At 44.5% G+C, this 27,344-nt stretch overlaps 4 protein-coding genes, 1 long non-coding RNA gene and 1 pseudogene across 10 annotated transcripts; 4 read left to right on the top strand and 2 right to left on the bottom strand.

The window, feature by feature from the left end:
- Window positions 1-1,528: 1,528 nt before the first annotated feature.
- LOC136453248 (trans-resveratrol di-O-methyltransferase-like) lies at window positions 1,529-2,981 on the bottom strand. The gene is made up of 2 exons (XM_066453833.1): window positions 2,004-2,981; window positions 1,529-1,912 (listed from the first exon to the last, which is right to left on the bottom strand). Exons 1-2 carry the CDS (start codon window positions 2,811-2,813, stop codon window positions 1,610-1,612), a joined length of 1,113 nt encoding a protein of 370 aa, XP_066309930.1. The 5' UTR covers window positions 2,814-2,981; the 3' UTR covers window positions 1,529-1,609.
- A 142-nt stretch (window positions 2,982-3,123) lies between these two features.
- Window positions 3,124-11,324, top strand: LOC136453247 (uncharacterized). Of its 6 annotated transcripts, none has more exons than XR_010758981.1 (10): window positions 3,124-3,405; window positions 6,093-6,200; window positions 7,583-7,747; window positions 8,453-8,508; window positions 9,110-9,226; window positions 9,336-9,361; window positions 9,842-10,036; window positions 10,173-10,214; window positions 10,851-11,019; window positions 11,144-11,324. It is a non-coding gene; the product is annotated as an uncharacterized lncRNA (long non-coding RNA). The 6 variants fall into 6 exon arrangements; XR_010758980.1 differs by having other exon boundaries at window positions 9,842-10,093; XR_010758979.1 differs by having other exon boundaries at window positions 9,842-10,093; window positions 10,173-10,254.
- Window positions 11,325-11,450: 126 nt separating this feature from the next.
- LOC136455212 (uncharacterized) lies at window positions 11,451-12,185 on the top strand (annotated as a pseudogene).
- A 4,752-nt stretch (window positions 12,186-16,937) lies between these two features.
- LOC136453246 (uncharacterized) lies at window positions 16,938-18,684 on the top strand. Its single transcript, XM_066453832.1, has 2 exons — window positions 16,938-17,142; window positions 17,753-18,684. Exons 1-2 carry the CDS (start codon window positions 17,003-17,005, stop codon window positions 18,330-18,332), a joined length of 720 nt encoding a protein of 239 aa, XP_066309929.1. The 5' UTR covers window positions 16,938-17,002; the 3' UTR covers window positions 18,333-18,684.
- A 242-nt stretch (window positions 18,685-18,926) lies between these two features.
- Window positions 18,927-21,406, top strand: LOC136453245 (uncharacterized). The gene is made up of 4 exons (XM_066453831.1): window positions 18,927-19,453; window positions 20,418-20,552; window positions 20,752-20,838; window positions 21,068-21,406. The coding sequence occupies exons 1-4, from the start codon at window positions 19,325-19,327 to the stop codon at window positions 21,248-21,250; spliced, it is 534 nt and encodes a 177-aa protein (XP_066309928.1). The 5' UTR covers window positions 18,927-19,324; the 3' UTR covers window positions 21,251-21,406.
- Window positions 21,407-22,174: 768 nt separating this feature from the next.
- LOC136450581 (uncharacterized) lies at window positions 22,175-26,748 on the bottom strand. Its single transcript, XM_066451081.1, has 7 exons — window positions 26,405-26,748; window positions 25,723-25,950; window positions 25,220-25,293; window positions 24,500-24,659; window positions 23,472-23,591; window positions 23,278-23,386; window positions 22,175-22,562 (listed from the first exon to the last, which is right to left on the bottom strand). The coding sequence occupies exons 1-7, from the start codon at window positions 26,624-26,626 to the stop codon at window positions 22,381-22,383; spliced, it is 1,095 nt and encodes a 364-aa protein (XP_066307178.1). The 5' UTR covers window positions 26,627-26,748; the 3' UTR covers window positions 22,175-22,380.
- Window positions 26,749-27,344: the final 596 nt, after the last annotated feature.

Below are 27,344 nucleotides of genomic sequence, written 5' to 3'. Positions count from 1 at the left end.
TCCGCCGCCGCCAGGGCCCCAAAGTCGCCCCGCCGCCTTCCCCACCACCTGGCCTGCCTACCTCCTCCCAAAACCCTTCTATACCCACCGGATTCAAAGAAGAAAGTGGGGGAGAGGCCGGAGAGAGAGGACACTGGACTTACCCGACGCCTGTGAGGTCTCGCCTGAACCCTACCTGCGGACACGGGTACCGGTCGAGTGCGTGGGGAGAGAAGGAGGAGCCGCGTGGGGAGCATGCGTCGCATCGGGGCGCGTGGGGAGCGTGCGCGTGCGGGGCGCGGGCGCCGTCACCTGAACGACCAACAAATCTCAGTCGACTGAGATAGGTAGCCATCCATCTTTCGGCCTTGTTTAGATCACCTCCAAATTTCAAAGTTTTTTCATTCTCTCTCCGTCACATCAATTTTTAGCCGCTTGCATGAAGCATTAAATGTAGGTAAAAAAAATAACTAATTGCACAGTTTAGTTGGAAATCACGAGATGAATCTTTTGAGCTTAGTTGGTTCACGATTGGACAATATTTACCAAATAAGACGAAAGTGCTACTATTCATTGGGTTGAAATTTTTTGCAATCTAAACATAGCCTTCATCAATGAAATTGTTCCGTATGGGTAGCAAATGTGTGGTGTAATGAACTTTAACACTCATAACCTGACAAGTGAGTCCATCATGAGGGCATAGGTGGTTTTGGTCAGGTGAAAAACAACCTAAAAGGCTCTCCCTCTTTAGGTCAGTCCCCAAACGCGGTGAAGTAGCTTGCAGCCTCAACCAGCTAGGTAGGTTGGAGGTAAAGTAGTGGCTTGCAGGTTGTCAGAGAAGCTTCCCAGGCTACTAGTGCTTCATGCTAAGGTCCAGTTTAGTTGCAAAAAATTTTGACAAAACTTTTCAAGATTTTTCGTCACATCGAATCTTTGGACGCATGCATGAAGCATTAAATATAAATAAAAATAAAACTAATTACACAGTTTAGACGAAATCCACGAGACGAATCTTTTAAGCCTAATTAAACTATGATTGGACACTAATTATCAAATAACAACGAAAACCGCTACAGTAGCATTTTGTCAAATTTTTTGGCATCTAACACGGCTTAAAGATGGTGATTTTAAAGGGACAGGTAGAGAGTAGGAGAAGAAAAACAGAACGCAGGGAGGTAAAAAGTTAGTTGTGGTTTCCAATGTGAGTCTGGTAGCCATGAGCCTTTAATCTACATGAAACTAAACTTTTTATCTAAGACCATCATCGATATATGCTTGCATTAGACGTGCTTTTATAGTACTCCTTAACATGAAATGGAACCAACAATACGAGCTTGCGAAAGAAAAGGCATTGGGGGAAAAGTGTGGCAGCAATTTAATGGCAGTCCTAAATTTTAGTTAGGAACCATTGGGGGAAAGATAACGAAACGAACCTGAAAACTTAAGAAAAATGGGTTTGGTATCACAGTTGATCTTATCAGATGGTTTGGTGATCACGGATCATTGGTATAATAAGAAAATATAAAGGTAGAATATAACACAGACGAAATTCTATTACCATTGCGTTTACTAGATTACACTGAAGAACAGTGTGGATTCTGAATAGTCCGTTTTTTCTGTCCTAAGAAAATCAAGGGTAGACCTCGATCACAGACCGGATCCCGAGGAGGGCAACGATTTTGTGGCCGCTGAAGCCTGCGTCCTGCAAGATCTTGCGCCACTCACGTTCGTCCCGCTCGGGGCTCCCGACCACCCCCATCATCATCACGTCCCACAGCAGCTGCGTCTCGGTGGCCTTCTCGTCAGCTGGGCTCGATCCAACAACCAGGTCCATCACGATCACCCTGCCGCCGTCCTCCCTCGAAGGGATCGCCTCCCTGCACCGCCGCAGTAAACGCACGCAGTTCTCGTCGTCCCATCCATGCAGGATCCACTGCACAAGTACACAGCAACCGCGCGCAGCGTCATTCGTCAGTTTCACAAGGCAAAGGAGATGGTTGGATGTGCGCGCCACTGCGCCAGACTTTGAGGAGGACGGCGTCGGCCTTGGGGACATGCTCGAACATGTCCCCGGCGACGAACTCCACGCCGCCGAGTTCGCCTGTCGGGACGGCGGCAACCACGTGCGGCAGCTCCAGGACGCTGCACCTGATGTGCGGGAACGCGCTGGCGATGGCCCTGGCGGCGCCGCCTGACCCGCCGCCCACGTCGACCAGCGAAGCGAGGCCCCGGAACACGTCGCTGTGGTCGCGCACGAGCACGTCCATCACGAACCGGCCGTCGCACGCCATGGCGTCGTGGAACGCCGCTCCGAACTCCCGGTCGTCCTTCGCCACCGCCCAGAGGTCGCGCCCGTGCGCGGACTCGAACGGGACGCGCGCCGCGGCGTTGACGGCGTCCGCGGCGCGGAACCAGGACGCCAGGGACATGGACGGCGACACGATGACGGGGTGCAGCATGGCCAGCGCGAACGGCGAGAGGCCCTGCCCACCGCCACCGCCGCCTGGCGTGGCCGTGGAGACGAGGAGGCGCGAGAGCGGGGTCAGCCCATAGCTGGCGGCGTCGGCGTCGAAGACAAAGAACCCGGCGTGCGCAAGCAGCCGCATGAGGCGGCGCAGATACGGCGCCCTGGGCAGCGGCAGGGAGAGCGCCGCGACAAGCTCCGGGACCGATGCGGCGCCACCGAGGCGGCTGACGGCGTCGGGGATGCCCAGCTCGACGGCGCATCGGAGGGCCATGGATCTGGTGTACGCAAAGACGTGGTTCCAGAGCTCGGCCTGCGCCTGCATGAGCTCGTCGCCGGTGGTGAGGCCCCTGTCGCGGCTGGTGTCCATGGCTTTTGCTCTCTAATTTGGAGATATGGTGCAGTTTGCAACTTGCAAAGAACTACCTTTGTAGGAGTATTTGGGTTTGATGTCAACAGAAACGTTGTCCAAGTATTTTATCGTAGTGTCACGTTTGTACTCGTTGAAACGTTCCTAGATTCTCCCTCTGCTCCACTCAGAAGTTCCACGGAATATGAAGAATGGTGGTTGTCGTTTTCCTATTGCAAATGCTAGTAGAAGTAATCAGTAGCCAGCGGAACCAGCTCGCACTTTAATTTATTCATTTTTCCTATATACCAGTCGCCTGGTTTTTTTTTTTGTTCCGTTCAGGCGATGTGTGGTCCATCGATTTGTCATCAAGGTTTGTGCGCCATGGAGCTGTCTATTTGCATCTATTCGAATCGGATGTGATCCATTACCCGATAGCACCCAGCGTTTCCGGATACGTTTGCTGTTCCACACTGTTCCTCGGACTGCGCGTTAGGGAAGGGAAGGAAACGGAGGCGACTTCCTCGAGCTCGTCGCGGCGCGGCGATTGCTCCGGCGGAGTCGCGGATCCTCGCTGCGGATGCTGTCGGAGGTCTCCAGCATTGCTCTTCTGGTGCGTGGTCGCTCTCTGTTGTTCGTATTTGTACCTGCCTTGCTCTTCTGTTGCTGCAAGTATCGGATCCCAGTTTCTGGATGTGTGCTCGATTAGTTCGACTGGTAGCTCGAGGTCATAGGGTTAGGGATTGGTGGTGTAGGGGTGTTCTGTGCTTGCCGCCTCTACCCCACGCCTCGTGCTCGCTGCCTACGCGGTGCGCCTGCTGCCCCCAGCCGGGCCACCGAGCGCTTCCGACCCTGCTCTGCTTCGCTGCTCGCTGCGAGGGTGCTGGCGCGTACGTTGGGGGCGTGCACGCGCTGGAGTTCAGGGTTGGAGGCACTGGACGATGAGTTCGCGAGAACCGCGCTGGTCGGAGCAGTATGTGGCGTGCGGGCGTGTGGGGGACACAAGGAAAGTGTTCTACAGGATGGCTGTGTTGGACGTTGTCTCCTGGGCATGAAGCTTGATAGGTATAATCCCTTGAGCCAATATGTTTGTTTCTGCAATTGTTTGTGAGAATTGGAACAAGTGGTGTTCCGTGCCAAGTTAATTAGGTCCACATTCAATCAGATGATTCGGATTTGCTCTGCCCAAGTGCCCATTATGTGAAGTATAATAACTCTATCTTCAAATCTGGAAATGTTGTAGCCAGAACTTGACTTGGCATTTATTATCTTCAAAAGTACCAAGTTTGAACTTTAGATAAACACATTTGTTGCTGACAATAGAAAAGAAATTAATCATAATCACTTAGTTAAAATAGTTATCAGCAGCTGTTATTGCAATTTGAAACTGAATGTCTAAAGGATAGCGTTTTTGTCAAACTTTGAAGCTCAATTAAAATGGATTTCACCTATAGGCCAATACACAAATTTGGTGTTGTTCCCAAGTGTAGTGTATGGGATGATGAAAAATATTATTATTTGTAGAAATGGTACAATAATTGGACACTAAATACTTGATCAAAGTAGCTCTGTCAGTAGCTCTGAAATTCAGTTAAACTGACTGAACTTTAACTGAACTCGAGTTTCAGTTAAACTAACTGAACTTTGGAGCCCCTCTACCCCTTAAACCGTGAGGAATCAAACCTTGGTCCTTAAACCAATGTTGTAGATTATAGATCGAAGAACAACTTTTGGAGCTGGACGTTGAGATTTTCAGACCGATTGGCATCATTTGCTATATTGTGCCACTGATGTTTTAATGTTCTTTTTCAAAATGGATGACACTGAAAAGATGAAATAGTCATCATCATCCAACGACGAATCTTCCAATTCTCTTTGGAGAAATGATTTGTGAGAACTCATATCTGTCAATTAAGTATGGCCAAGGATTTAGATAACTTGATCTAGCCACCTACAGCCTGTCTGATGGCGGTTACGACTGGCTGGGAGGTGGCCGTGGCCGGCTGGAGGGATGCAGGGCCTCATGGGCAGAATAAAGTAAGGCCGATGGAGGCTGGGGGTGGCAGAGTGCGTGCGTAGCTGCCGGCCGGGTGTTGCCTGACGGGGCGTGGCGGCGGCGTCATTTCCCTGTCACTTCACGTTGATTATTCTAGCGATCTCCCGCATCCCCATCACGTCGCGTTGTTGGAGGTCTTCCAGAGGTCTCCCGCATCTCCATCTCCTTGCTCTTTTGGTCATGTCTGTATTCAATCTCGTTTCCTAGTGCCATTTCGTGTGTATTGGTTTAATCAGTAGCGTGAGGATGGCACTTGGATGGAGAGTTGTCTGTTTGAGGTCTCCTGGCATAGGAGTGCGCGATTTTGGTTGAGCGATTTTGGTGACATTTTTTGCAAATGAGGTGGTTTTCTTGTAGGTGTCCGTGTTAATTAGGGTTTGTTTTGATTTATTGTTCTAGGATTTGATGGTTTCTGGGATTTATTTTTTTGGTTCGAGGCCATGGATGATCGAGTTGTGTTGCTTTCGCCTGCCCGCTGATGCCTTGGCTGCGTATCGCCTTGCCGAAATCTGGAACATTCTGCTCAGATCTCACTAGTTTTCAATAAGAAAAGAATTTTACAATAACACTTTTGCCTATCCGGAGGGTAACACAATAGTAGTTGTGCTTTCCTTTTCTCCTATCACTGTAACTAATAAAAACAGAGAAAGTGAGGGATTTAGCCCCACGCCGCGCAACTAGATGAAACAAGTGCAGTTTTTCCCTAGTGCCTTTGATAAATTCGAAGCCAACATGGTAGTGTATCTGACCTATGTAGTCAACTAGTATCTAGATGCTGACATCTTTGAACTGATCTGCTATGTTCATAATAGAGAGAAAAGTCCATTGGTCAACATTCAGCGCCACTTATTTGTCTTTGAAAAAAATATACTACAGTACTGCTCCTTTCTATACCACTGAACTATGTGATCCTAATTTTTGTTTATTTAATATATTTCAGTACCCCTCTTGTTTCCCTAGAAAAACATATACATACGCAAAAAGCTCAATTATCCAGGGCTCTTGCTGGTCAGTGTTGTCGAGCAAGGTGCACAACTAACTCTAGTGTCATTGTTATTACAGTCTGGAATTAAAATGAAAAATCTGTCTGTTGTTCTTCTCCATAACAGTTGTAGTTCTCTGTTGCCACTTAAAAGTTAGAGACTAAAGTCAAGCAAGGTTTTGGAACTACGCATGAGTTCTCTACTTCTGCATGCTTATTTTGATCGCTACAATAACTGAACAACTATTTGTTTGTTATGAAGGGTATTTTGCCAGATGTGCTGAAGTGTGTTAGTGACAATAAGAAGCATATGCGAGAATGCACTTTGACTGCTCTAGAACCACGTCAAGAGTAGATTGATGAACTAAAGGTTTGTATATTGCATAATAAGGGAACTGCTTTAAGATTGTTACATTTACATCCTTTTATAAGTCAAATTGTATGATTGATCAATTCTCTTTCAGTGCAAGATTTTTGTTTATAGTTTGACACCACATACTTTGGTTGATATGGCACCATTTTCCACCTAGAGCTTGTTATATTATGTGGTTTTCTGTCAATGATACTGCTGTCAGGAGAAACTACATCACTTGTACTTTAGTGATACCAAAGAAAGTTCTAAGCATATGCAAACCAAACAAATAAAAGATTCAGTTACATAATTGCAATCTGCAATAATGTAAATTGCAAGTAACGGGACACCACAATTATAGTTCTGAGCATATGCAATATGCTGGTGTTGAACCATTTCCCTCCTCATCCATTAGTAACATAGCACTTGTTCGGTTCATTGATGCTTCCATCCATCAGTAGTCTGTTAATTGTGATTTGTGTCAGCACACACCACATTTTTGTCCTTGTCCTTTCATAGAAAAAATTGTATTTTTTTATTGTGATTTGTGCCAACACGGACAACATTTTTGTCCTTCTTTCCATAGAAAAAAATTGTTATTTGTGATTTGTGCCAACACATTTCAGTTATTTGTCTTTGTCATACTATAGAAAAAATTGTAATTGTTAATTGTGATTCGTGCCAGCACAGACAATATTTTTGTCCTTGCCTCTCCATAGAAAAAAAATGTTATTTGTGATTTGTGCCAACGCATTTCAGTTATTTGTCTGTCATACTATAGAAAAAAAATTGTAATTGTTAATTGTGAAAATTGTAATCACTTACACAAATGAATTGTATCTGAAGTTTTGTATCTGTTGGTTTTGGAAATGAAATTTCAGTAGTACTCCTAGCTAACAGATTACTCGCAAGTCGTTTTCAGTGTGGAAAGAATTTCTCACGTGTCTGTTTGGTCTGCAAGAAATTGGCGTGGTGATCTGGACGTAATATGTAGTTGTTGTTTAGGACTGCAGGTGGGATATGTCAATGAATCTGGACACAAATGTGGCTTAAGTTAATCTCGTGCAATTTTCTTTCAGAACCAAAAACGGAAGGTATACCAATGAACTTGCATATAGGAGTAATAAGAGTGTGTATAAGCTTCAATAAATTCAACGCATTTCTGACTATCCTCATATAAAAAGCAGTGTGTCATAAAAAAATGAATAAATGTGGTTTCATCTGGCAAAAACATGGCACTATAGTGGTTATGTGCTTGTTTGAGGGTGTTGTCATTTTTTTGTCATTTCTGTAAAGTTTCCTGAGAACCTGGGAAGTAGGACTCTATTCATTCACCACTAACTCCTTTGTTGATGCAGTAGAACATCTGACAAGAAACTGAACTGCTCGTTTTAATGCAGCCAATCTTGAGATGAGGGACAGTGACCTCGGAGGCGACACTTGAGGCAGACCTTAAGCGAGCGAGAGCTTCCTGAACCAGAGAACGCTGCAGTTTGAGAGCTATGAGATGTCCCAGCACACGCAGGAGCAACACGCTGTAGCCTGGCCTTGTGGTCATCTCGCTGGTAAGCATGTTCAAGCACTCAAGATCCTAGTTGACATGTCAATAAATATTGATTTCTATGAAGTTTCATACTTCTGCAGCCTACGTCATGATACGGTCAAAAGGAACCTACATTATGTTTAGCAGCTCCATCTTTTCTTTCGTGCCAACCTGATTTCTTTGTGGTTGGATACATGTTTAAGGACAAGGAAATTTGCTGAAATTTGTTGCTTAAAATTTGTTGTATAATCAACATTAACATAACAGTTTCTTCCGATAAACCATGACCTTAAAATATTCATCTATTATGTCCATCATGAGCACTTTAGGAAATAATCCTTGTATATCGTTTCGGTGCTCTTGTCATGTGAAATAGGTGCAACATGCTAGATAGGACAGAACGTTCATTCTTTAATCTTTCTTAGTAACTATACCCTTATCTTAATGTTCATGTGTAGTGAACAAGTGATCTGGTCACACAATGTTAATGTATGGTAGTTGCTTGCTGTCTTTTTGGGAACGAACTTAGTTTTTTGCTATCTGAATGTCTGTTCCAGCAATCTATTGACTATAGAAAGGTATTTGTGCCAGCGCAGTTCAAAGGCTATTTCACTTGAATGTTTGCTCTATGTTTCTTCTGATTTCAAATCATTTGTGTTACATCTCTTAGTATTAATGAGTCAGTCATGTTCAAATTTGCATGGGGCTGCATGGTGTCTGGAACAAGACAACTTGAAAGAGGAGGGTCACTGGTACATGGGCTCCAAAACTGGCAGCGAAAAGGTATGTATTTGTTTAACAGTATTTGTGTCTCATTATTCCTTGGTGGTTTTGATGGTGTAGTGGTACTAAGTTTTATCTTAAAGTACATTTTGTCCCTAATTGCATACATATATAGTAGAAATTGCATTTTCAAAAAGTAATAGTTACACTGATTGAAATGTGCAATTTTCTTTTCTATTGTCTGAAATTATCGACATGGTATAAATGGTAGAAAAATTGATTATGCCTTCAAATTTGGGGAGTTTATAATACGTGCTATCGGGTTTCATCTCCATTAGAATGGCTAGATTTAACGTTGGCTCGCCACGCCTAACACAATCCTCCTCCTTTACCAGGGCTTGAGACCTGCTATGTTAGCCATAGAATCAAAGTAGGGTGGATGAAGTGGCGGCAAGCATCTAGTGTCCTATGTAACATATACAAGTATAATTGCATTAACAACATGTAGTATTTGCACTATCTGAAACGTGCAATTGTCCATATTCTTGTTTTGTAATTTTTGTAAATTAAATGTCCTTGAGCTTTAATTTATGGGATAATTACTGATCGTGTCTCTTCTATCCTGACCTTACACATTTATGTAATTTTGAATGTAACATAGGGACCAAGCATCTTGCATTGCTGTGAACAGAAAACTGGACTAGTACAGTGAGTTGTGGATGAGCTTTTTGTATGTTTAGGATCATCAGGAAGCACGTGGACTGTGAAGTTGTCAATGGTAACATACCAGCCTCATGCTGATTTAGAATCCACATTGCTAGTTTTCCCCCTTAGTTGTTAGGTTTGCTGAAGCTGAATAGTAAAATAAGTTATTTACCATGTCTCAGGTGGAGATATATTTGGAAAAAGTGAGGTGAGTATTTGGTAGAGAATTTCTCATACTTCCTCTCTAGAAATGTTGTTTAAAGTGCTGCTATGGAGAGGATCAATTTTTATCTGTTCATATCTCAAGGACCTTCTTGACTTGTCCAAAGACAACCTGCAGATCAAGAAAAGTAAAACCCAAGGAATTTACATTTCTGGAGCAACAGAGGTCAGAATGAAGGACATGGCACCTTCCTTCCATTCTAATTTTCTGTGATATTCAGAAAGTACTTGGCCTGGTGCAAGCGGTAGAGTCTTACCGCCTGTGACCAGAAGGACCTAGGTTTGAGTCGCGGTCTCCTCGCATTGCACAGGCGAGAGTAAGGCTTGCCACTAACACCATTCCTCGGACCCCGCACAGAGCGGGAGCTCTCTGCACTGGGTACGCCCTTATTAAGAAAGAAGTACTTGGCATCAGGACCTCATGCTTTCACTTTGATATCTGGTATCTGTTCAATTACCCATGCAGATGTCTATCCTGAACAGTTCAGATGTATTAGAGAACCTTTCTGTAAGTCTTCTTGAGCTTTACTTGAAGTGCCTTTCTATAAGCAGATACTAATTTAGCTTTGTTGACCTATTTAAATTACAACAAGGAATTGCCAACAGTTACACCTGTCATCAATATTCGCATTTCTAAAGTGCATATAATGGAGCAGTTACAGTATGGGCCCTATAGGGTTGCGAAGGCGCTGAACTTGATATTAATACAGTAGAGCTTGTATTGTTCTACACGCCTTTTAACATCAGTACATACTATTCTGTTACAATCCTAATTCATGGTTTTTTGTGATTGACAGCTTGTACTTCTTGGAAGTCAGCTTACCAAATGAGATAAGCTTGTAAGCATGACGCTCAAGTACTAGGATGTCATCTGAAGCTGTGAGCTTGTCAGTAGATACTGATTTATTGTGCTAACTCACCTTTTTCTCTGTTTTTTTATTTGTGTCTGCCAAAATCAAGTTTTTGTCCTTGTCCTTTCATAGAAAAAAATTTGTCCCTTGTGATTTATGCTAACTCACCATTTCAATTGTTTATTGTGATCTGTGCCTGCCTAAACCAAGTTTTTGTCCTTATCATTTGTGCTAACTCACTTTGTTCTTTGCATACTGTGAAAATTTAGGAAGCATTCCTAGATTTTTAGGGCACGCCAGGAAAAACCTGATCTGGTTTTAGTGATCTTTGGTGCTATGATACATACACCTTGAGATATAGGCCTAAATGGCTTGGGGTATTATAATGGCACCACAGAACATATAGATAGTGCTTTTTAAAACAATAGTGGGCTTCTCTAATTGCACATATATTGTCAGGCTTTTCTATTTGCACAGAAATACAGTACAATTGCATTATCAAATAGTAATAGTTGCACTAATACAAATGTGCAATTTTCTTATGTGTGGTCTGAGTTTTTCAGCATCATTTAGATGGTTCATTCTTTACTTAGTAGAAATGATTATGCTTTCATTGTTATGCAGTTCGTAATGTCTTCTATCTATACTTGAGTGTGTATTCAACAAATCATCATGAAATACTAATCCTACTTTAGTGACAAGAGAGAGGGGCCATGCCTGATTTTATGCAAAGTGTTGTGTGTCAGCATTACAGAACAAAGGAGATGAAGGCAAAAAATACAAAATTCTGCAGGTTAGTACCTTTTCCCTTGACTGATCTTCGTATCCTTTCTTCTTGTTCATGTTTTGGTGTTTTTTATGTGCATTTATTTACTAATTTTCATCCTTTTCTCCACTCGTACTCTTTCTGGATCCAGATTTGATCGGCATGCTGGAGGGTGCAGTGGCAGAGTTGTAATTTTCTGTGTATGCATGTACGTGTGTTTATTGGGCCGATAGTTTCATTTTGGCCCAAATGAGCACCAACTTCAGTTAGCGGGTATCGGATTATGCGCCCGTTAAGGTTTGGCGGGTTGATTCACGGACCCGATAAGTGGCTGGGTGACAGTACAACAGATTCTGACCGATGGATGTACATCTAAAGGCTGTTAGCCATCGCCTGAAAAGTTGCTATATTTCAAGCACCTGAAATATAGCAACTCCCTAATTTATTACTAGAGTAAAATGTACAGAAGCTCCATTAACTTTCGTGAGATGTTATTTAGATTTATTAATTTTAAAATTATATTTTTAAATTATAAATTTTTAAAATAATTTACAGCATGTCTATACCTATTTATTTAACCTTAAATTCTAAATACATTTGCAGAAAACTCTCTGCCTTTCACGCTGACGATGCGCATCAGCTCGTCGGTCTCCTCTCCCGTGTCTCCTCCACGTCAATGACCACCGCAGCAGCAGCCGCTGGCGGCGTGGCTGTGGGCGACGGCAGCTCCTGCACGGGAGCCGCCGGCGGCAGCTGCAGCTCACCCACCTCGTGTACAAGCTGGAGCTCCCCACCCGCGGCGCCAGGGGACCGCAGGAGGCGATGAACGTGGAGCCGGAGGCGTCGTTCCTCGTGCAGGTCATGAACCCCGACCCGCCCTTCGGCGGCCGCGAAGGCGGCGGGTTCCGCTGGCTGCAGAGCAAGCGCCGGGCGGCGTTCCCCGCGCACCTGCAGGGCGCGTTCGGCAGCCGGCGGACCCGCCAGACCTGCTCAACTACGAGGGCTGCGAGCTGCTGCTGATCGCGGCGTCGGACGACGTGGAGGACGAGCTCGGGCTCCAGCTGGAGGGGGAAGTGGAGGTGGAGGACGGCGTGGGTGAGAACCAGCAGGCCGCGGCGAGCTGCTCGGGCCTGGTGAAGATGTTCGGCGAGGTGGCCGACGTGAAGCCGCTGCTGAGCGGGAGCTGGGACTAGACCACGACTGATCCGCTGATCTGATGCCATTGTACAGCGTTCGTAGGTCGTAGCTAAGTGTTTTAGTTTTGCTAGTACGCTGCTAAGGCCCTCACGATGTTGCTCTTGAGTAATGCCTAAAAGAGGAGAGAGAGAGAGAGAGGATCCTAGCACCACTCCCTTCATTGCAACTAGTGTAGTCAGTTTTGAGCGATGCCAACAAAACGGAGAGCGGAGCAAGTACTTTCACTGATGCCAACTAATGCCAGATTGATAAAATATTGTTTCCTTCGTACCCATTGAGATGAAGATGACAAGACCTGTGTAAGGCTAGTTGAGTACGGCATCTGCTTTTTTATTTACTTTTAACTGGATTGACAGGTCCCACAAGTGATGCTTGGTATTGTATACCACTGTGAGCTAACTGGATACCACTGTGAGCTAACTGGAGTGGTGCTAGAGTTCACACGTGGAGGCCGGTGATTTTTGGGGAGATAATTCCGTGTGTGCCACTGAATGATTCTATAATTCCAGGTGTGCCACTGAATGTTTGGTCTGGACATGAGTACCATCAGAAATATTTTTACGTTCCATACGTGCCACTGCCGTCTAACAGCCGTTAAGTCAATTCCGTATGTGCCACTGAATGATTTCATAGTTCCGGGTGTGCCACTGAATGTTTGGTCTGGACATGAGTGCCATTGGAAATGTTTTTACGTTCCATGTGTGCCACTGCCATCTAACAGCCGTTAGAGTACAGCGTAAAAAGACGCTTATGCCCCTCCTTCATCTCTCCTCCTGTGACATTGCTGCTGGGCCCCACCCACCAGCCTCTGCTTTCTCCCCCATCCTCTCTCTCCCATGCTGGCCTTTTCTCCTCACCGACGGCAGCGGCCCCGCCGGCCACCACGCGTCGCGCTCATGTCCTGCAGGCCACCACTGCCGTTCCCCTCGCCGCTTCCCACGCGGTGGCCGAGATCCACAGCTCCCCCGCACCTCCATCCCTCCTCCCTCGCCGCCGGCTGGAGATGGGCCGGCGGCATGCGGGAGACGGCGGCGGCAGGGGAGCGACGCAGAGGGGGCTGCCGGCGGCGAGGGAGGAGGGATGGAGGTGTGGGGGAGCTGTGGGACGACGAGGGGAGTGCCAAGCCGGCTGGAGATGGGCCGACGACGCGTGGGAGACAGTGGCGGCAGGGGGAGCGACGCGGAGGGGGCTGTCGGCGACGAGGGAGGAGGGATGGAGGTGCGGGGGAGCTGTGGATCTCGGCCACCGCGTGGGAAGCGGCGAGGGGAACGGCGGTGGTGGCCTGCAGGACATGAGCGCGACGCGTGGTGGCCGGCGGGGCCGCTGCCGTCGATGAGGAGAAAAGGCCAGCATGGGAGAGAGAGGATGGGGGAGAAAGCAGAGGCTGGTGGGTGGGGCCCAGCAGCAATGTCACGGGAGGAGAGATGAAGGAGGGGCATAAGCGTCTTTTTACGCTGTACTCTAACGGCTGTTAGATGGCAGTGGCACACATGGAACGTAAAAACATTTCTAATGGCACTCATGTCCAGACCAAACATTCAGTGGCACACCCGGAACTATGAAATCATTCAGTGGCACATACGGAATTGACTTAACGGCTGTTAGACGGCAGTGGCACGTATGGAACGTAAAAATATTTCTGATGGTACTCATGTCCAGACCAAACATTCAGTGGCACACCTGGAATTATAGAATCATTCAGTGGCACACACGGAATTATCTCATTTTTGGGCACCACTCGCACACTGCGGAAGGCCTAATAGGTGTTTGTTCTGTACTGGACCGACTGCTGCTAGTGTGTGTTTATTAGTTTGCTGCATAGTCCGTCCTTGCACAAGCTTCGTGTTGTGATGAGGATCAAATGACTGGCAGAGTGCCGGAGACGAAATTCTCCTGCTCCTGTTTTTCCTCCCATCCTTCTTCTGAATGAAATACTAGTTAAAGCATGGGATATGATATGATATGGTGCTCGGCCCACTCTACTCGTATATACATACATGATCGTGACATAAAAAGCCAACATGAAACCAAACTGCATCTCTTCGCCAGTGAACAAGCGTTGCTAAACCTGAACGCTGATCTCATATCCTCCGAGAGCGGCATGGCGGGCGGAGTGGACCAGAGAACAGGGGCGCCACTCGCTCCAGCGCTACACTGCCGCTGTGCTCCCGCTCCGATCCGGAACAGGAAGCGGCCGGTGGCCGACAGCGGCGCCGTGCGCAACACAATGGGTCGGCGAGTCAGCACGCCCCCGCGAAGGGGTGCGGGGCCGCTGGCGCGAACGTACGCATCTTCTCTTACCAAAAAATGCGGCAGCGAGTGACGCGACCGCACGGGAGCGGCAGGCACGCGGTCGCCGCACGCCACGGCGGTGGCCGATGGGGTTGTGGGAGCCTGGGAGTGTGCCGGCGCGCCAAATCGATGGAGTCGTGGATGCACGTGCCGCAGTTCTACGACTGCAGGGCGAAGCACGGCGCTGATACGGGAAAGCTGGTGCCGCATGTCCAACACTGTGAAGACATGAGCTGGTGCGTTGAGCAGGAAGGGTGAGCACGTAGAAAATAAAGAAAGGTATGGGTTTTCTGTAAATATATTTTGGATTTAAGGTTAAATAAATAGGTATGAATCTGTTGTGAACCATTTTAAAAGTTTATGGATCCAAAAATATAATTTTAAAGTTGATGGACTTTAATGACACCTCCGTAAAAAAGTTAATAGACCTCCGGTACATTTTACTCTTATTACTAATACCATCTAGTTATATGCAGATTGTAATGTGGTAGATCTTTTTCAATATACAATCGGGTCAAAACTAAGAGAGCGACTGGTAGTGGTAGGTGTACGTGCTATGCGTAAGTTCTATATTGGAGTTTGTATGTATCACACAGGCAGACAGGCTATGCGTAAGTTCCATACAGACGCACCGATGAAGTGAGCTTGATTAATTTCCTCGAGCATTACGGTTGAACCCGTTACTGGATCTATTTCGATCCCCTGCTATGAACTTAGCTCTAAACTTTAGTTCATTTTATATTAGAGTTTTACATCTTAATGTTCAAAAAAGGAGAGAGTTCTATATCTTAAAACTGAGCTAAAGTGATTTTAAGTTCTAAAGTTTAGATGAGGGATCAAACATGTCGTTATTCTTTCAGAAATGCTATACAACATATGTGTGTTTTAGCGAAAAAAAGAAATGAATTTTCTCTCTCTTTTTCCCTTCGTATCCGCGGCGATTGCTATACCTGTACTACTACTAGTTGGATGCTGTATACACAGCGCGATTGCTACGATTGCTGTGCGTGTGCCAATCATTGCGGTGATTGTTGTATACACAGCTCGATAGATATGTATGGTGATGCTGTGCCTGTGCGCGGTGATGCTCCAGTAGCCTCTCCTCCTCCTCTGCTGTGATTTGTCTTTTCATAAAAAAAATTATTTCTTGTGATCTGTGGATATATGATCTTGTAATTTGTGATTGTCTAAAGATAGAAGAAGGCTGGAGGCTAGAGGTAGAAGAAGGATGAAGATTGTTGAATCTTAATTCTATAGTGTAAAAAAATTCATATGTTAAAACTACATAAAACACATAGTCGTTGGGTAGACCAACTCTATTCTTTGAGGACATGTGAGACACCCACGATGAATGTATAAGCGCCCGCACTGCAAAATGGAAACAAGCAGCCTGTTCGGGAGGCCGTATCGTATCGTGGATTATTTATTGCTGGCTGGTTTAGTGTGAGAGAAAAATACTGTTCCTAGCTGGAAATTTACGATCGTTTACGAGCAAGCGAACAGGCTGAAGGTATGGGTGACAAACTAAGGCTATTCTTCTATTCAATTGTTTGGTAGGGATCGGATTCTTATAAAAATGAGAACATTTTGGACGATGGATCAAAATTATTTTATGCGATCGTTTGACCAATACATTAGAAAGTATATCTTTTCTTAAAAATTATATAAATAAAAATATGCTTAAAATTCTGAATTTTTGTGTGCACTGAACAACTTAAATGTAATCAATTTAAATTTATTACACTAAAATTTAATTGCTAGCATAGAAGGGAGGAAGAAACGGAATTAGGCGAAACCACCTCCCACCTTTTTGCAGATGCATGTACAGATGAAGAAACTGGACTTAGGTTTAGGTGCATCTAAACTAATATTGGTTTTCAAAAGATCCATTGATGTTTGCAACGTGCACGAAAACCTGTGTAAGGGGGTGTTTGACCTAGGTGCTAAAGTCCGCCGGTTCGCTGGTTGATTTCTGAGCTGGTTAGTGCTGGTTTGTTGTGAGAGGAAAACACTGTTGGCTGACTGGTTTGGGCTGGTTGAAACCAACAAGCAAACAGACTGTAAGAGGTATCACGTCGGATGTCACGTGAGGTGTCGCATGGGGTGTTCGGATACTAATAAAAAAACAAATTACAGAATCCATTAGTAATCCGCGAGACGAATTTATTAAGCATAATTAATCCGTCGCTAGCACATGTTACTGTAGCACCACGTTGTCAAATCATGAACTAATTAGGCTTAATAAATTCGTCTCGCAAATTAATCTTAATCTGTGTATTTAGTTTCATAATTAGTCCATATTTAATATTTCATGCATGTATTAAGCATCCGATGGGACAACGACTAAAATTTAACACTCCTAACAAATGTATTCAATTTCTCTAAAAGGGGCAAAATGGAACTTCGTGGTTCTGTAGGGACGTGTTTAGAATTATTTCCAAGATAAACGACCACACTTGATAGTCAAACATAGTTTGGGGTGAAATCTCACCTGCGAGACCGCGACGACAAATTTCCGGCGATGTCGGCGGCGCCGGCTGCTAGCCCATGGTTACGGCCGTCTCCAACTGTGCGGCTCCGCGAAACGGCCTTCTTGGCCTGTAGCATCAGCTCCACCCCTACGCGGCTCTGCATCGGACGACGCTGCTCGGATAGAACTTTGTGAGCCCCCTTATCTCGCCTAAAATCTTCGATTTCTTGACCCAGTTGCTCGAGGTCACGCATGAGTTGACCGATAATGATTCTACTTCGTAGATTTGGTTGTGCCTCTGCCCCGTTCTCTCTTGCCCCTTCCAAGTTCGAATAGTTTTGCGGAGTAATTTAGTGGTCGGATCAGCGATCTTGCCATATGTGGGATCGGCCTTTGCAGACAGCATTTTGTTTGTTGAATACACTACTTGTGTGGGTGACAGCCATCCGATGATCTTATTTAGTGTGACCTTAGTTATATGAAAACCTAGGTAGGGTACTTTCATGATTGGGGCCTCGAAGGTGGTAAACATGTGACCATAATGCTTATCATCAATTTCTAACACCTATTCAGTTTGAAATCATCAATTTCTAACACTTATTCAATCGGCTCTAGTTTCAAATATCCATACTCCTGCCCAACCTAGAGTCCCTAACTCCTAACATATCAAAGGATTTGGTGAACATTGATCCTAGAAGATATATCATGATTAATATTTTCATGAATGCAGTCATGAAATGCATTGCACTAGAAATGAAGAACCATATGCCATTCTCAGAATGCCTAACATGTCATCTTCAGTGTAGGGATTCAAACTGCAGGTTCCAACTTGAGAAGATGTATGATTGCTCATGTTAAAAGTGGGGAGGCTGATGGATATCCGAAAAGTGAGGATTTGGTGGACGAAGAAACTCTGCTGTCAAATTTAGACAGAGCCATCAAGGAAGAAGATTATGCTCGTGCAGCAAAGATCCGGGATGATCTGCGTATCCTCCACGAGGATGCTAAAGCTTTGCTCCTTGCAGCAAATGCACGGTTCTACAATGCCTTCAAGAATGGAGATATCGCTGCAATGTATTCTATCTGGGCTAAGGGTGACCATGTATATGTTATACATCCTGCTGCAGGTTGGATATCCGGTTATGATGTGGTCATGCAAAGCTGGGAGATGGTTTGCAATGCCGATTATGAGTTTCCACTGAATATTGATCTCAAGAATATAGAGGTTCACATCCGTGGCAGCCTTGGTTATGTCACGTGCTTGGAAGTGGTGAAGACCAAAGGAAGAACTTGGGGAAAGCAAATCGCCACCAACATTTTTGAGAAGGTTGATGGCACATGGCTGATGTGTGTGCACCATGCTTCACACATCGAAGAATGAAACGCACGCACACTTGGTGAGGAATGAAGTGCGTACACACTTGGCGGCCTGGGATGGAAATTTTGTCAGGGTGACCACCATGTACAATTCTGAGAATTTTTTGTAGTTTCTGTTTTCAATGTGAATTTTGTTGTTGATGCCTTATTTTTCATAGTTACTGGCATATTTTGCCTGATGCCCGGATGGACCATGATTGAGTTCACTGGCTGTTTTCAATCATCAGATATTCTGATGACAATGGCTACGGATTTGGCTTGCAAGAGACGCGGTCCACCATATCCAGTCTACTTAATGAATTTGTAGCCAGTTTTGTCGTGCTTCTTGTGAATCGTGGAGTAAGTTTTGATGATGACGAGAACCGTAGTCAGAAGTTTTTGGTGACACTTTTTTGATTGAAGTCATAATCTACCAGATTGAGCGTGCTGAAGTTTTTTACTGGCGACTTTGATATTCCTCTGTGGCAGTTAAACTTGTTTATGATATCTTGTGACTGGTGTTATCTTGCTGGCTGTTACCTCGAGAAATCTTGGCACCAGGGACGGTATTGGTTCAATCTGGACGAGTTGCCTTGATTATGCGCTTAGATGTGTGCAACACCGTTCAAGTTTGAGTGGCTCATATTTTAATGATTTTGTATTAACAAATGACTCCTGTACGCATCATGTTATCCTAGAACATTTTGCCGAGGAGAATAGGTCATCATCAAGGGACAGAAAAGGAATTACCGGAACAAATAAAGGGCCGAAACGATCTACTAAAGCCTGAACCCGAGGGGCATCAACTCCCGCTCTTTCTGCGCCCCTTCGCTCCGCTCCTTCCTCTCCAAGAAAAAGGAAGCTCGGCGAGCAACAACCTCCGCCGCCGCGGACCTACGCCCACGGAACGGACCACGCCGTCATATGAGTGGAGAACCCCGGGCCTCCCCCTCGGCGAGCTCGGTAGGAGGAGACTAGAGCGGCAGCAACATCGACGGTGTCGGTGAGGAGGGGGCGATGATGCTCCCGCTGGTGAAGCTCGGCTCGCTCGCGTTCCGGACGCTGAGCAAGCCCATCGCGGCCCGCCTCAAGTACAACGCCGGCATCCACCCCAAGTTCCGCGGTCTCATCATCGGCCTCGCGCAGGTGATCGACGCTCCATCTCGTCTGGCATATTTTTTCGTACTGCAATCTGTGCGCCGATGCTTGGTTTCGTTTCGATTTGCCATGGAGAAATTCCTCCTTGCAGTTCGTTTTTCTGTAAGTTGCAAGTTGAGGCTGCTTGAACGCTTGATCGTTTTTAGTCAGTACGGCTTCGTTGATGCAGCGGGCGTTCCGAGATTCTTGATGTTTTTAGCGTGCCATAATGTTCGTGGAATGATTTGGCTTATTGCGTTTGATCTGATGAGAAATGTGCGGAATGGATTTCTACAATGTGAAATGCTGTCAGGGATTCAGAATTTTGTCCCTATGTGGGACGATATACTGCATTGATCCAAATCGTTAGTGATATATAGTGAATTTATTATAGTATTGATCAATTATTTGGGGTCGACAAGTTTCTGAAGTCCGTTCTACTTTTTTTTTTTCTGAATGTTCATACCAATAGGAATACCCTAGTTGTGAGGACATTTCAGAATGATGCCTTAGGGATCAGTTTAGGCTTGAATCTGTGTTTTGCCTGTCAGGTAACGATAGGCCCAATTTATTCACCCATACTTTGGAAGCATCATCAATGATACAATCCTCACCAGAACACACACAAAAAGAAGTCCACAATAATCCTTGTAAAATACTTCTGCAATGTTGATGATGTGGGCACATTGTCTGATGGAGGAAATGGCGTCTTGGATATAGAAATGTTGTTCAGCTCTTCTGAGTAAAATTTTCACAATGAGTTTTGCATTGTACAACTGAAAATGCAGCAGGTTAATAGCATTGCTCTGTTATCCTATTGCTGTCATGGCTATTTTCTTCGCATCTTACTGTATTGCTCTCTTACTGTAAACTGAATAGGTTCTGGTTCTGAATAGCAAACATGGAATCACACTGCTCTGCACCATACATTATGGGACAGCTGTAACTGACATTTTTTGGTATACAATTCTAGGCAAACCATCGTTTCACGACAAATATGCAGAGGCGAGTTTACGGACGTGCGACTGACATTCACATTCGGCCCCTGAATGAGGAGAAAGCTATTCAAGCTGCTGCAGATCTTCTTGGGGAACTATTTGTTTTCTCGGCAAGTACTCTTGACTTGCATTGTTCTGAATAGCAATGGTCTTTTTTTTCAATGTAAAATGAATAGAAAAAGGATTAACGACGTTTCCTTTTCATGTATGATGAGAAACAAAATCCGATCATTCTAGAATATATTTTATTACTTTCACATCAGACCCTAGAAATGACTCGAGCTGACGTGGACTCACATAATTTCTTAGGTTGCTGGTGCTGCAATTATCTATGAGGTGCAAAGAAGTGCCAGGTCAGAAGCCAGAAAAGAGGAAGTCCGTAGTCAGGAAATTGAGGTAAGATGACTGCCTCCAACTTTTCTCTAGGAATCATTAGTTCAATTGTTAATGAAAACATGACATTGGCACATTGCCAGGATATCTCTTGAACACAAATGCAAGGCAGAATACAAATTTGATCTTAAAAATTGCTTCTGGTTCCTCTGTTGTTGATGGCAATTATATTATGTGGTACATCTTCTCAAGCCTCTTCCATCATAATTAATTATTCATGTCCAAATGACAGGCGATAAAGAAAAGGGAGGAGCAACTAGCCCAGGAAGTACAGCTCATGAAACAGAAGATTAGCGAGATGGAGCGGCAGTACTCGAAGTGGACTCTTCCGGGGTTTCGCGGCTTCGGCACTGCCCAGGCCGGTGCCCAGGCTGCGGCACAGCCTGCTGGTACTCAGCAGCCAACAGCTGCGTAATTGCTCTAGGCCTTGTTTACATTGCAACTTTTTTCAACCCGATGAATAGTACCACTTTCGTCTTATTTGGTAAATATTATCCAATCGTAGACCAACTAGACTCAAAAGATTCATCTCGTAATTTCCAACTAAACTGTGTAATTAGTTATTTTTTTACCTATATTTAATATTCCATGCAAGCGACTAAAAATTGATGTGATGGAGAGAGAGTGAAAAAACTTGGAATTTGGATGGTATCTAAACAAGGCCCTACTTCTGCAACTGTCGATAGCTCGCGGTCTGAACGGACGACTGCACACTGCCTCTGTTTCCCTTGCATTTACTCAGTTACATAATTGATTGACTGAAGTTACTGGCAGAAGGTTGAAGGTTACGTTGTGGATAATGAATAGTACTCGAGAGGAATTTGAACCAAATCGAAGTTGTCGACGTGACATTCAGTTTAAAGTTTTGACATGCCCAGGAAAAAAATCTTGGAGCTAAGATGATGTACCCTATCTGCATCTCGTGTCCAGCCTCCAGCATATGCTTTGCTCTGCTTTACTGACTTCCCTTTTACTCCATTAGGATTCAAAAAAGTGAAACATTCTAAATTTGTATCATTAATTAGTCAAAATGTGTGTGTCTAGCGCGCAAGAGATGCATCAATAAATCTGTATTTCAGGTCTTTCAGTAAGACATTGATCTTGCATTAACCGATAATAGTACTACTAAATTGTAAAAGGTATCGATGGTCTGAGCATAGCTTGAGAGACTACTCAAATCCTCAAGGCTTATAAAAATAAATGAAGCTCTAAAGGTGAACGAGTAGGTCAACGCTCATGGAATGAAATCTGTGGCGTCATGGCGCTTTGATATGCAGAACAGTAGGAGCGTGTTGAAAATGCACCAAGAAGCATCAAGTATCTCGATGCAAGTATAGATGCACTGTGACAGAAGAATTTCATCAGCAAAATCTTGCTCGTATCTGATATGATTATTTACCGCATTTCTACTGAAATGGAATGATAAACTGGAACCTGACATCAGCAGAGGCATTCAGTTTTTTTTTTCAAAAAAAGAAAAAAAATACTATCCTGATTTACAAACACACAGCCCTTCAGTTAACGATGGACAAAATCTCAATAACATTAATCGAATTCTAGAACCACCTTGCCAGGAACCAACTTTTTCTCCTTGGCCGCATGAGCTTCTCTTACATGGCTGATGGGAAAGGTCTTCTCCACAGGTATCTGTAATTTCCCAGCTCCAGATAGCCTTTGGATCTCATGAAGCCCTTCGGCATCAGCTCTCATGTATGTCCACCAATACTCTGAAATTTTTTTCATAGAGATATCAGAACATCTTTTATAAAATGCAATATGTAGCAGTAGCCAGTAAGCTACATAGCCAAATTTGCTTCTGTATAAGATATTACATTCCTAAACTTTGTGCCACCTATTGAGCAATACTCCAACAGAACTTTATACGAGATACATAAAATGCATACATAATTCCATTTCCTGGCTTTTTTTTTTGGAAATATCTAGATCCAACTGGTTCCGATGCAGAAAACTACACCAATGGCCACCACAGATATTCTCCATGTCCAGTTACTGGGTTCAAAACTTTAAAAAACAATGACAGTTCACTGCTATGAACTTTCTGTATGCACTATTGTATATGCAAATGGAACCCATTATCCAGTAAGTTTTGATGCATTGATTACAACCAATATGCTACAGAAGGCTGCTTTCAAATACTACACTAGCCAGCAGTGGAGTAGTATTCTTTCTTGGAAGTACTTAGTATTTGAGAAAGAACTCTGCTAAAGTCCAGATAGGTTTTGTTAAGATACACTGAACAATTTGGGAGATTAGACATAAGCTTCTAGCAAAAAACAACTTTGTCTTGGGCCATTTGGTGACCAACAGCAATGTGTCCATTCACTAAAGTTGTGGTCCTATAAGGTATAGGACCAGAAGAATTGATACGCACATACAAACTAATGCATGTATACAAATATACTGGAAATAGAAGCCTTTTACCTATTCCATGAGAATAGCGATACTGCATCTGTTTCTTCAGTAAAGCAGCAGTAGCAGCAGGAAGCCCTACAGCCAATCCATACCTATCTGCTAGTGCAGCTGCTTCACCCTATCACATTGCACGACACTATGATAAGAAAAGATAGGTCAAAGACAAAAGAAGCACAAAAAGAGCCAAAATGCAGATTGATCACCTGAAGGGTCATATAGTGTCCACCTCTCCTAAGAACACTGATGCCAATTCTTTCAGTCTCAGGTACTCCTATGGTGTCTAAAACAGCATCAAACTTTCCTTTAACTGCTGCTTCAGTATCCTGTAAGGTAGGTTGTAAATAGAAGATAAAAAAAGACGGTGCTCAAGGCAAGGGGAATTTCTTGAGGGGAAAAAATGCAATACAGATGAGGATAATTACTAGCCATTTATCCAATAGTAGAAGATGGCACAAAATTCTAGTCCGGAAGAATAAGCGAAGATTTAGGTGTCTTCTATTTTTTTTTGGGGTGGTGTGGTGGTGGTGGGTGGGGGTGGGGGGGGGGGACCTTCAGTTACAAGCTTGCTCCATATATATAGTTATGCAATTCAAGCCAGCACACAAAATTAAGAGCATCCGTGGCATCCCCGTACAAGTGCATATATACTGGGTTTTCATATTAATACATGGATAAGACTAATGGATGGGAGCATTCCCTATAAGTCTATATGTCCTGGATTTTCATCTCTATACATGAGAGAAAAAATACATTAGACCTAAGGGGGGAAAAACAGATTAAGTGTCCACGGAATCTCACAGACCTGCGAGTATAATATTACAGGTTTGTCATGCAAATGGGAGGATCAACAAAGAACAACAATTCAAAGCATGAAGCAGCTGTCCAGCTTCATAGAGGAAAGTGGCAAAAGAACTAGCCAGAGTTTCCTTCTACTCCATGAAGAATAATATAGCTTCAGCAATAAAGAAGGCCATGAAGATCACATGTAGTGTATTGAGTATCATACAACAATCACATGATCACTAATATAGAATACAGCATTTTCTATACTTCTGTGAAGGTATACAAAGAATACCGCTCACATCTGCAGCAAGGTTTCACAAGACAACAACTGCAAACAAAGGTTAGGCAGCTTGTGTGCGCTGTTGCATGACAAACTAATCTCTCAAGATACAATGTTATTACTTTATTAAAAGATTGTATAAGGACAAGAGCACCAAAGGCTACTTACCTCAGCAGTGTAATCAATAGCTTGTTCAGCACCAGCTCCTGTAACTCGCTCAATACTTTGGGTCCCACAGGTAGCAGAAACCCCACACCCAGCAGCCACTGCAAGTTGAACAGCAGCTAACCCAACCGCTCCTCCTCCACCAATCACAAGAACTCTTTGTCTGTAATTACAATAAATGGCATTAAACTCAATAAACAAAAAAGAATTCAATAAGCTTCCAATCAGCTAATGACAAGCAAGAATGCATGTAAGCGTATGCAGCAGCCTGACTAACACATTGGTATTCAGATTAACCACAACCAGTAGCATTTGCAGCTAATGACAAGCAAGCATGTATGTAAGCATGCGCAGTTCACCTGACTAACAGATTGGTTTTCAGATTAACCACAGAAGTCAGTTAGGCATACAGTAGAAGACAAAGAAAGAGAAGTGTGGTGCAGTACATTACTATGATAAACCCACAATTATGCAAATTTCAACAGTATGGAACATTAACTTTTGCCAGTGCCCAAATCCTATGTTTCTTGTCTGTGCGCTGCATAAGCACACTATGAGGACTCACATCATTACGGGAAAAAAAGGGGAAGACCATGAAACTAAAAGTCACGGACCTATACAACATAAAAATAAATTAGAGTAACTGATTGTATGCAACATCAACTAAAGCAGCAGAAGCAACTGACTATCTGCCTATCAAATGGTGTATGTAATCAGACATACCCTTCAGAAATTCGAGCCGTACCATGTAAAGCACGCCATGCAGTCAAAGCAGCAAACGGGATTGCACTAGCCTCCTGCGATATAACAGTCTCAATTCAATTTCAGAAAATCACCATAAGTTGTAAGGTGCCTATCACATGCAAGTAAGACTAAATTTCAAAACGTCTGAGTCTTCAGTCATGACGAAAACAGGTGTGATACTTCCCATTAATAAACAATGAACATGAATGACATTTTGGAACGTCCATTTCTCAGATCATAAGTCATGTCTCACTTATAGCTCTAGTTCCCTCCTTCAGCACAAAATCTGAAGTACATCCTTGGAATAAATCAAGACGTATTGTGTGCGAGAGAAAACAGGGTCTCCCAAGTTCAGATTAGGTAATAGTACCGTACTTGGCCTACAGAATCATCCATAACAACAGATGGAAATTGATCCTAACATTATATTTCTTAAAAAGACTACTAGCACGGAAAGAAGAAAACAATTTAATGACACCCACCACATGACTGATTGTAGATGGTTTGAGAGTAAGCTCGTCCAGTGACAGGATAGCATAGTCAGCATATGTCCCTCTGAGAGCAGTTGGATGCAACGAACCAAACACTTCTTGACCAATAGAAAATGACGCCGCCGAAGTCCCTGTGGCTGCAACTTCGCCGCTAATGTCCCGACCAATGATCAGTGGTAGGAGTGGCTCGAATATGGAGCGCCCATAGCCAGATCGCATCTAAAAACAAGCAACTTTAAGCATGCAGATCACAATGACAAACAGACTAACATGATCCTAAGGATTTTTCATCACTCTAATAACACAGAAAAATACAAATTCTGTATGTACCAAAATTTACTAAACCATCAATCTTTTTTCCTCATTCATGTGCCTGGGTAGCACAATCTATCATGATATATTTCCCAATAAGTTGATAACACAATATTACTCATTTGGGGATAAAAAATTATGAAATATCGCCCTCTGTTATAATGCGTGGTCTTTCAAAGGACAGCGTTCAATATTGTAAAGAGTAAATCACAGTGCATAGGGAAGCATTGCAAGATAATTCGTCACTCTAGTTTTGCAGCGCCTAAACCAATCTGAATCCCCCAAATCCGAAGATTTTCATAAGACGCTTCCGTTTAAATCCAATGGAGGAAGGGGCATGGGTCCAAAATGGGGAGCTCACTCGCAGGTCCAGGGGGTTGATAGAGACAGCACGTGCGCGCACGAGCACCTCCCGCGGCTTCAGATCGGGCACGGGCACGCCCTGCCTGACCTCCAGCACCTCCGGACCACCGAAACGCGGCACCACCACGGCGCGGCAGCTCTTCTCCGCCCCCGCCGCCGCGGTGGACGCGGGCCGCGCCCCGGCGACCCGCCGGCGGGCCCTCACCGCCCTCCACCACATCGCGCGGTAGCCTCGTCCCCACGGAACGCTCGGCTGCGCCTGCGACTCGCGAGCCGGGAGGCGGTGATGGCTGGCTCGGCGACGCCCTTCGAGACCGGAGGCGAGGGAGAGTGTGAGAAGGGGTTAAGTATATCGGTTTATGTGACAATGACATGTGGGGACAGGGGGAGTGGGGGCTCAACGTGTCCTCGAGCGAGCAGACGTGGCTCGAGCAGGGTGCGACCGTGCGAAGTGTCGCTGCGCGCCTGCGCCTAGCAGCGAGCGGGCGAGATGGGAGCGATGTGTCCTGGTTCTCAGCCAGGAGCGGTGTCGAGGTAAGGAGAGATCTCGTCCGTCCATTAACCCACAGTCCATGGAATCGGTAGAGCGGGAGCTATGACCAGACGGCCGTTTTGGTACAGCTCCATGAGCCGCTCCTGGCTCATGGAGCCAGACGGCTTTGCCTTGAGTAGGGGTTCGATTGATTCTGCATTAGTCTGTGTATCTACTATTTAGGCTTGCGTATTGTAATTTGTACATATTGGTTATGTACGGAAGATCTTATGCAATCTTGTACAATGCACTTCACTCATCCAAACATATCCAATATACGGCCGTATTTTGGCATGCCCTGATTTCGCTATGGCCAAGTTTTGGCTTGGCCAGTGCATATGTACTTCACTCATTTACATTTTACTTAGTTTTATGCTTGTTTTGCTTGTGGGGTTATCAATCACAA

Source organism: Miscanthus floridulus, chromosome 5 (assembly GCF_019320115.1).
Source record: "Miscanthus floridulus cultivar M001 chromosome 5, ASM1932011v1, whole genome shotgun sequence".
NCBI lineage: Eukaryota > Viridiplantae > Streptophyta > Magnoliopsida > Poales > Poaceae > Miscanthus > Miscanthus floridulus.
The sequence above is the reverse complement of the archived record's forward strand: the minus strand, read 5'-3'. Positions and strand labels throughout refer to the sequence as shown.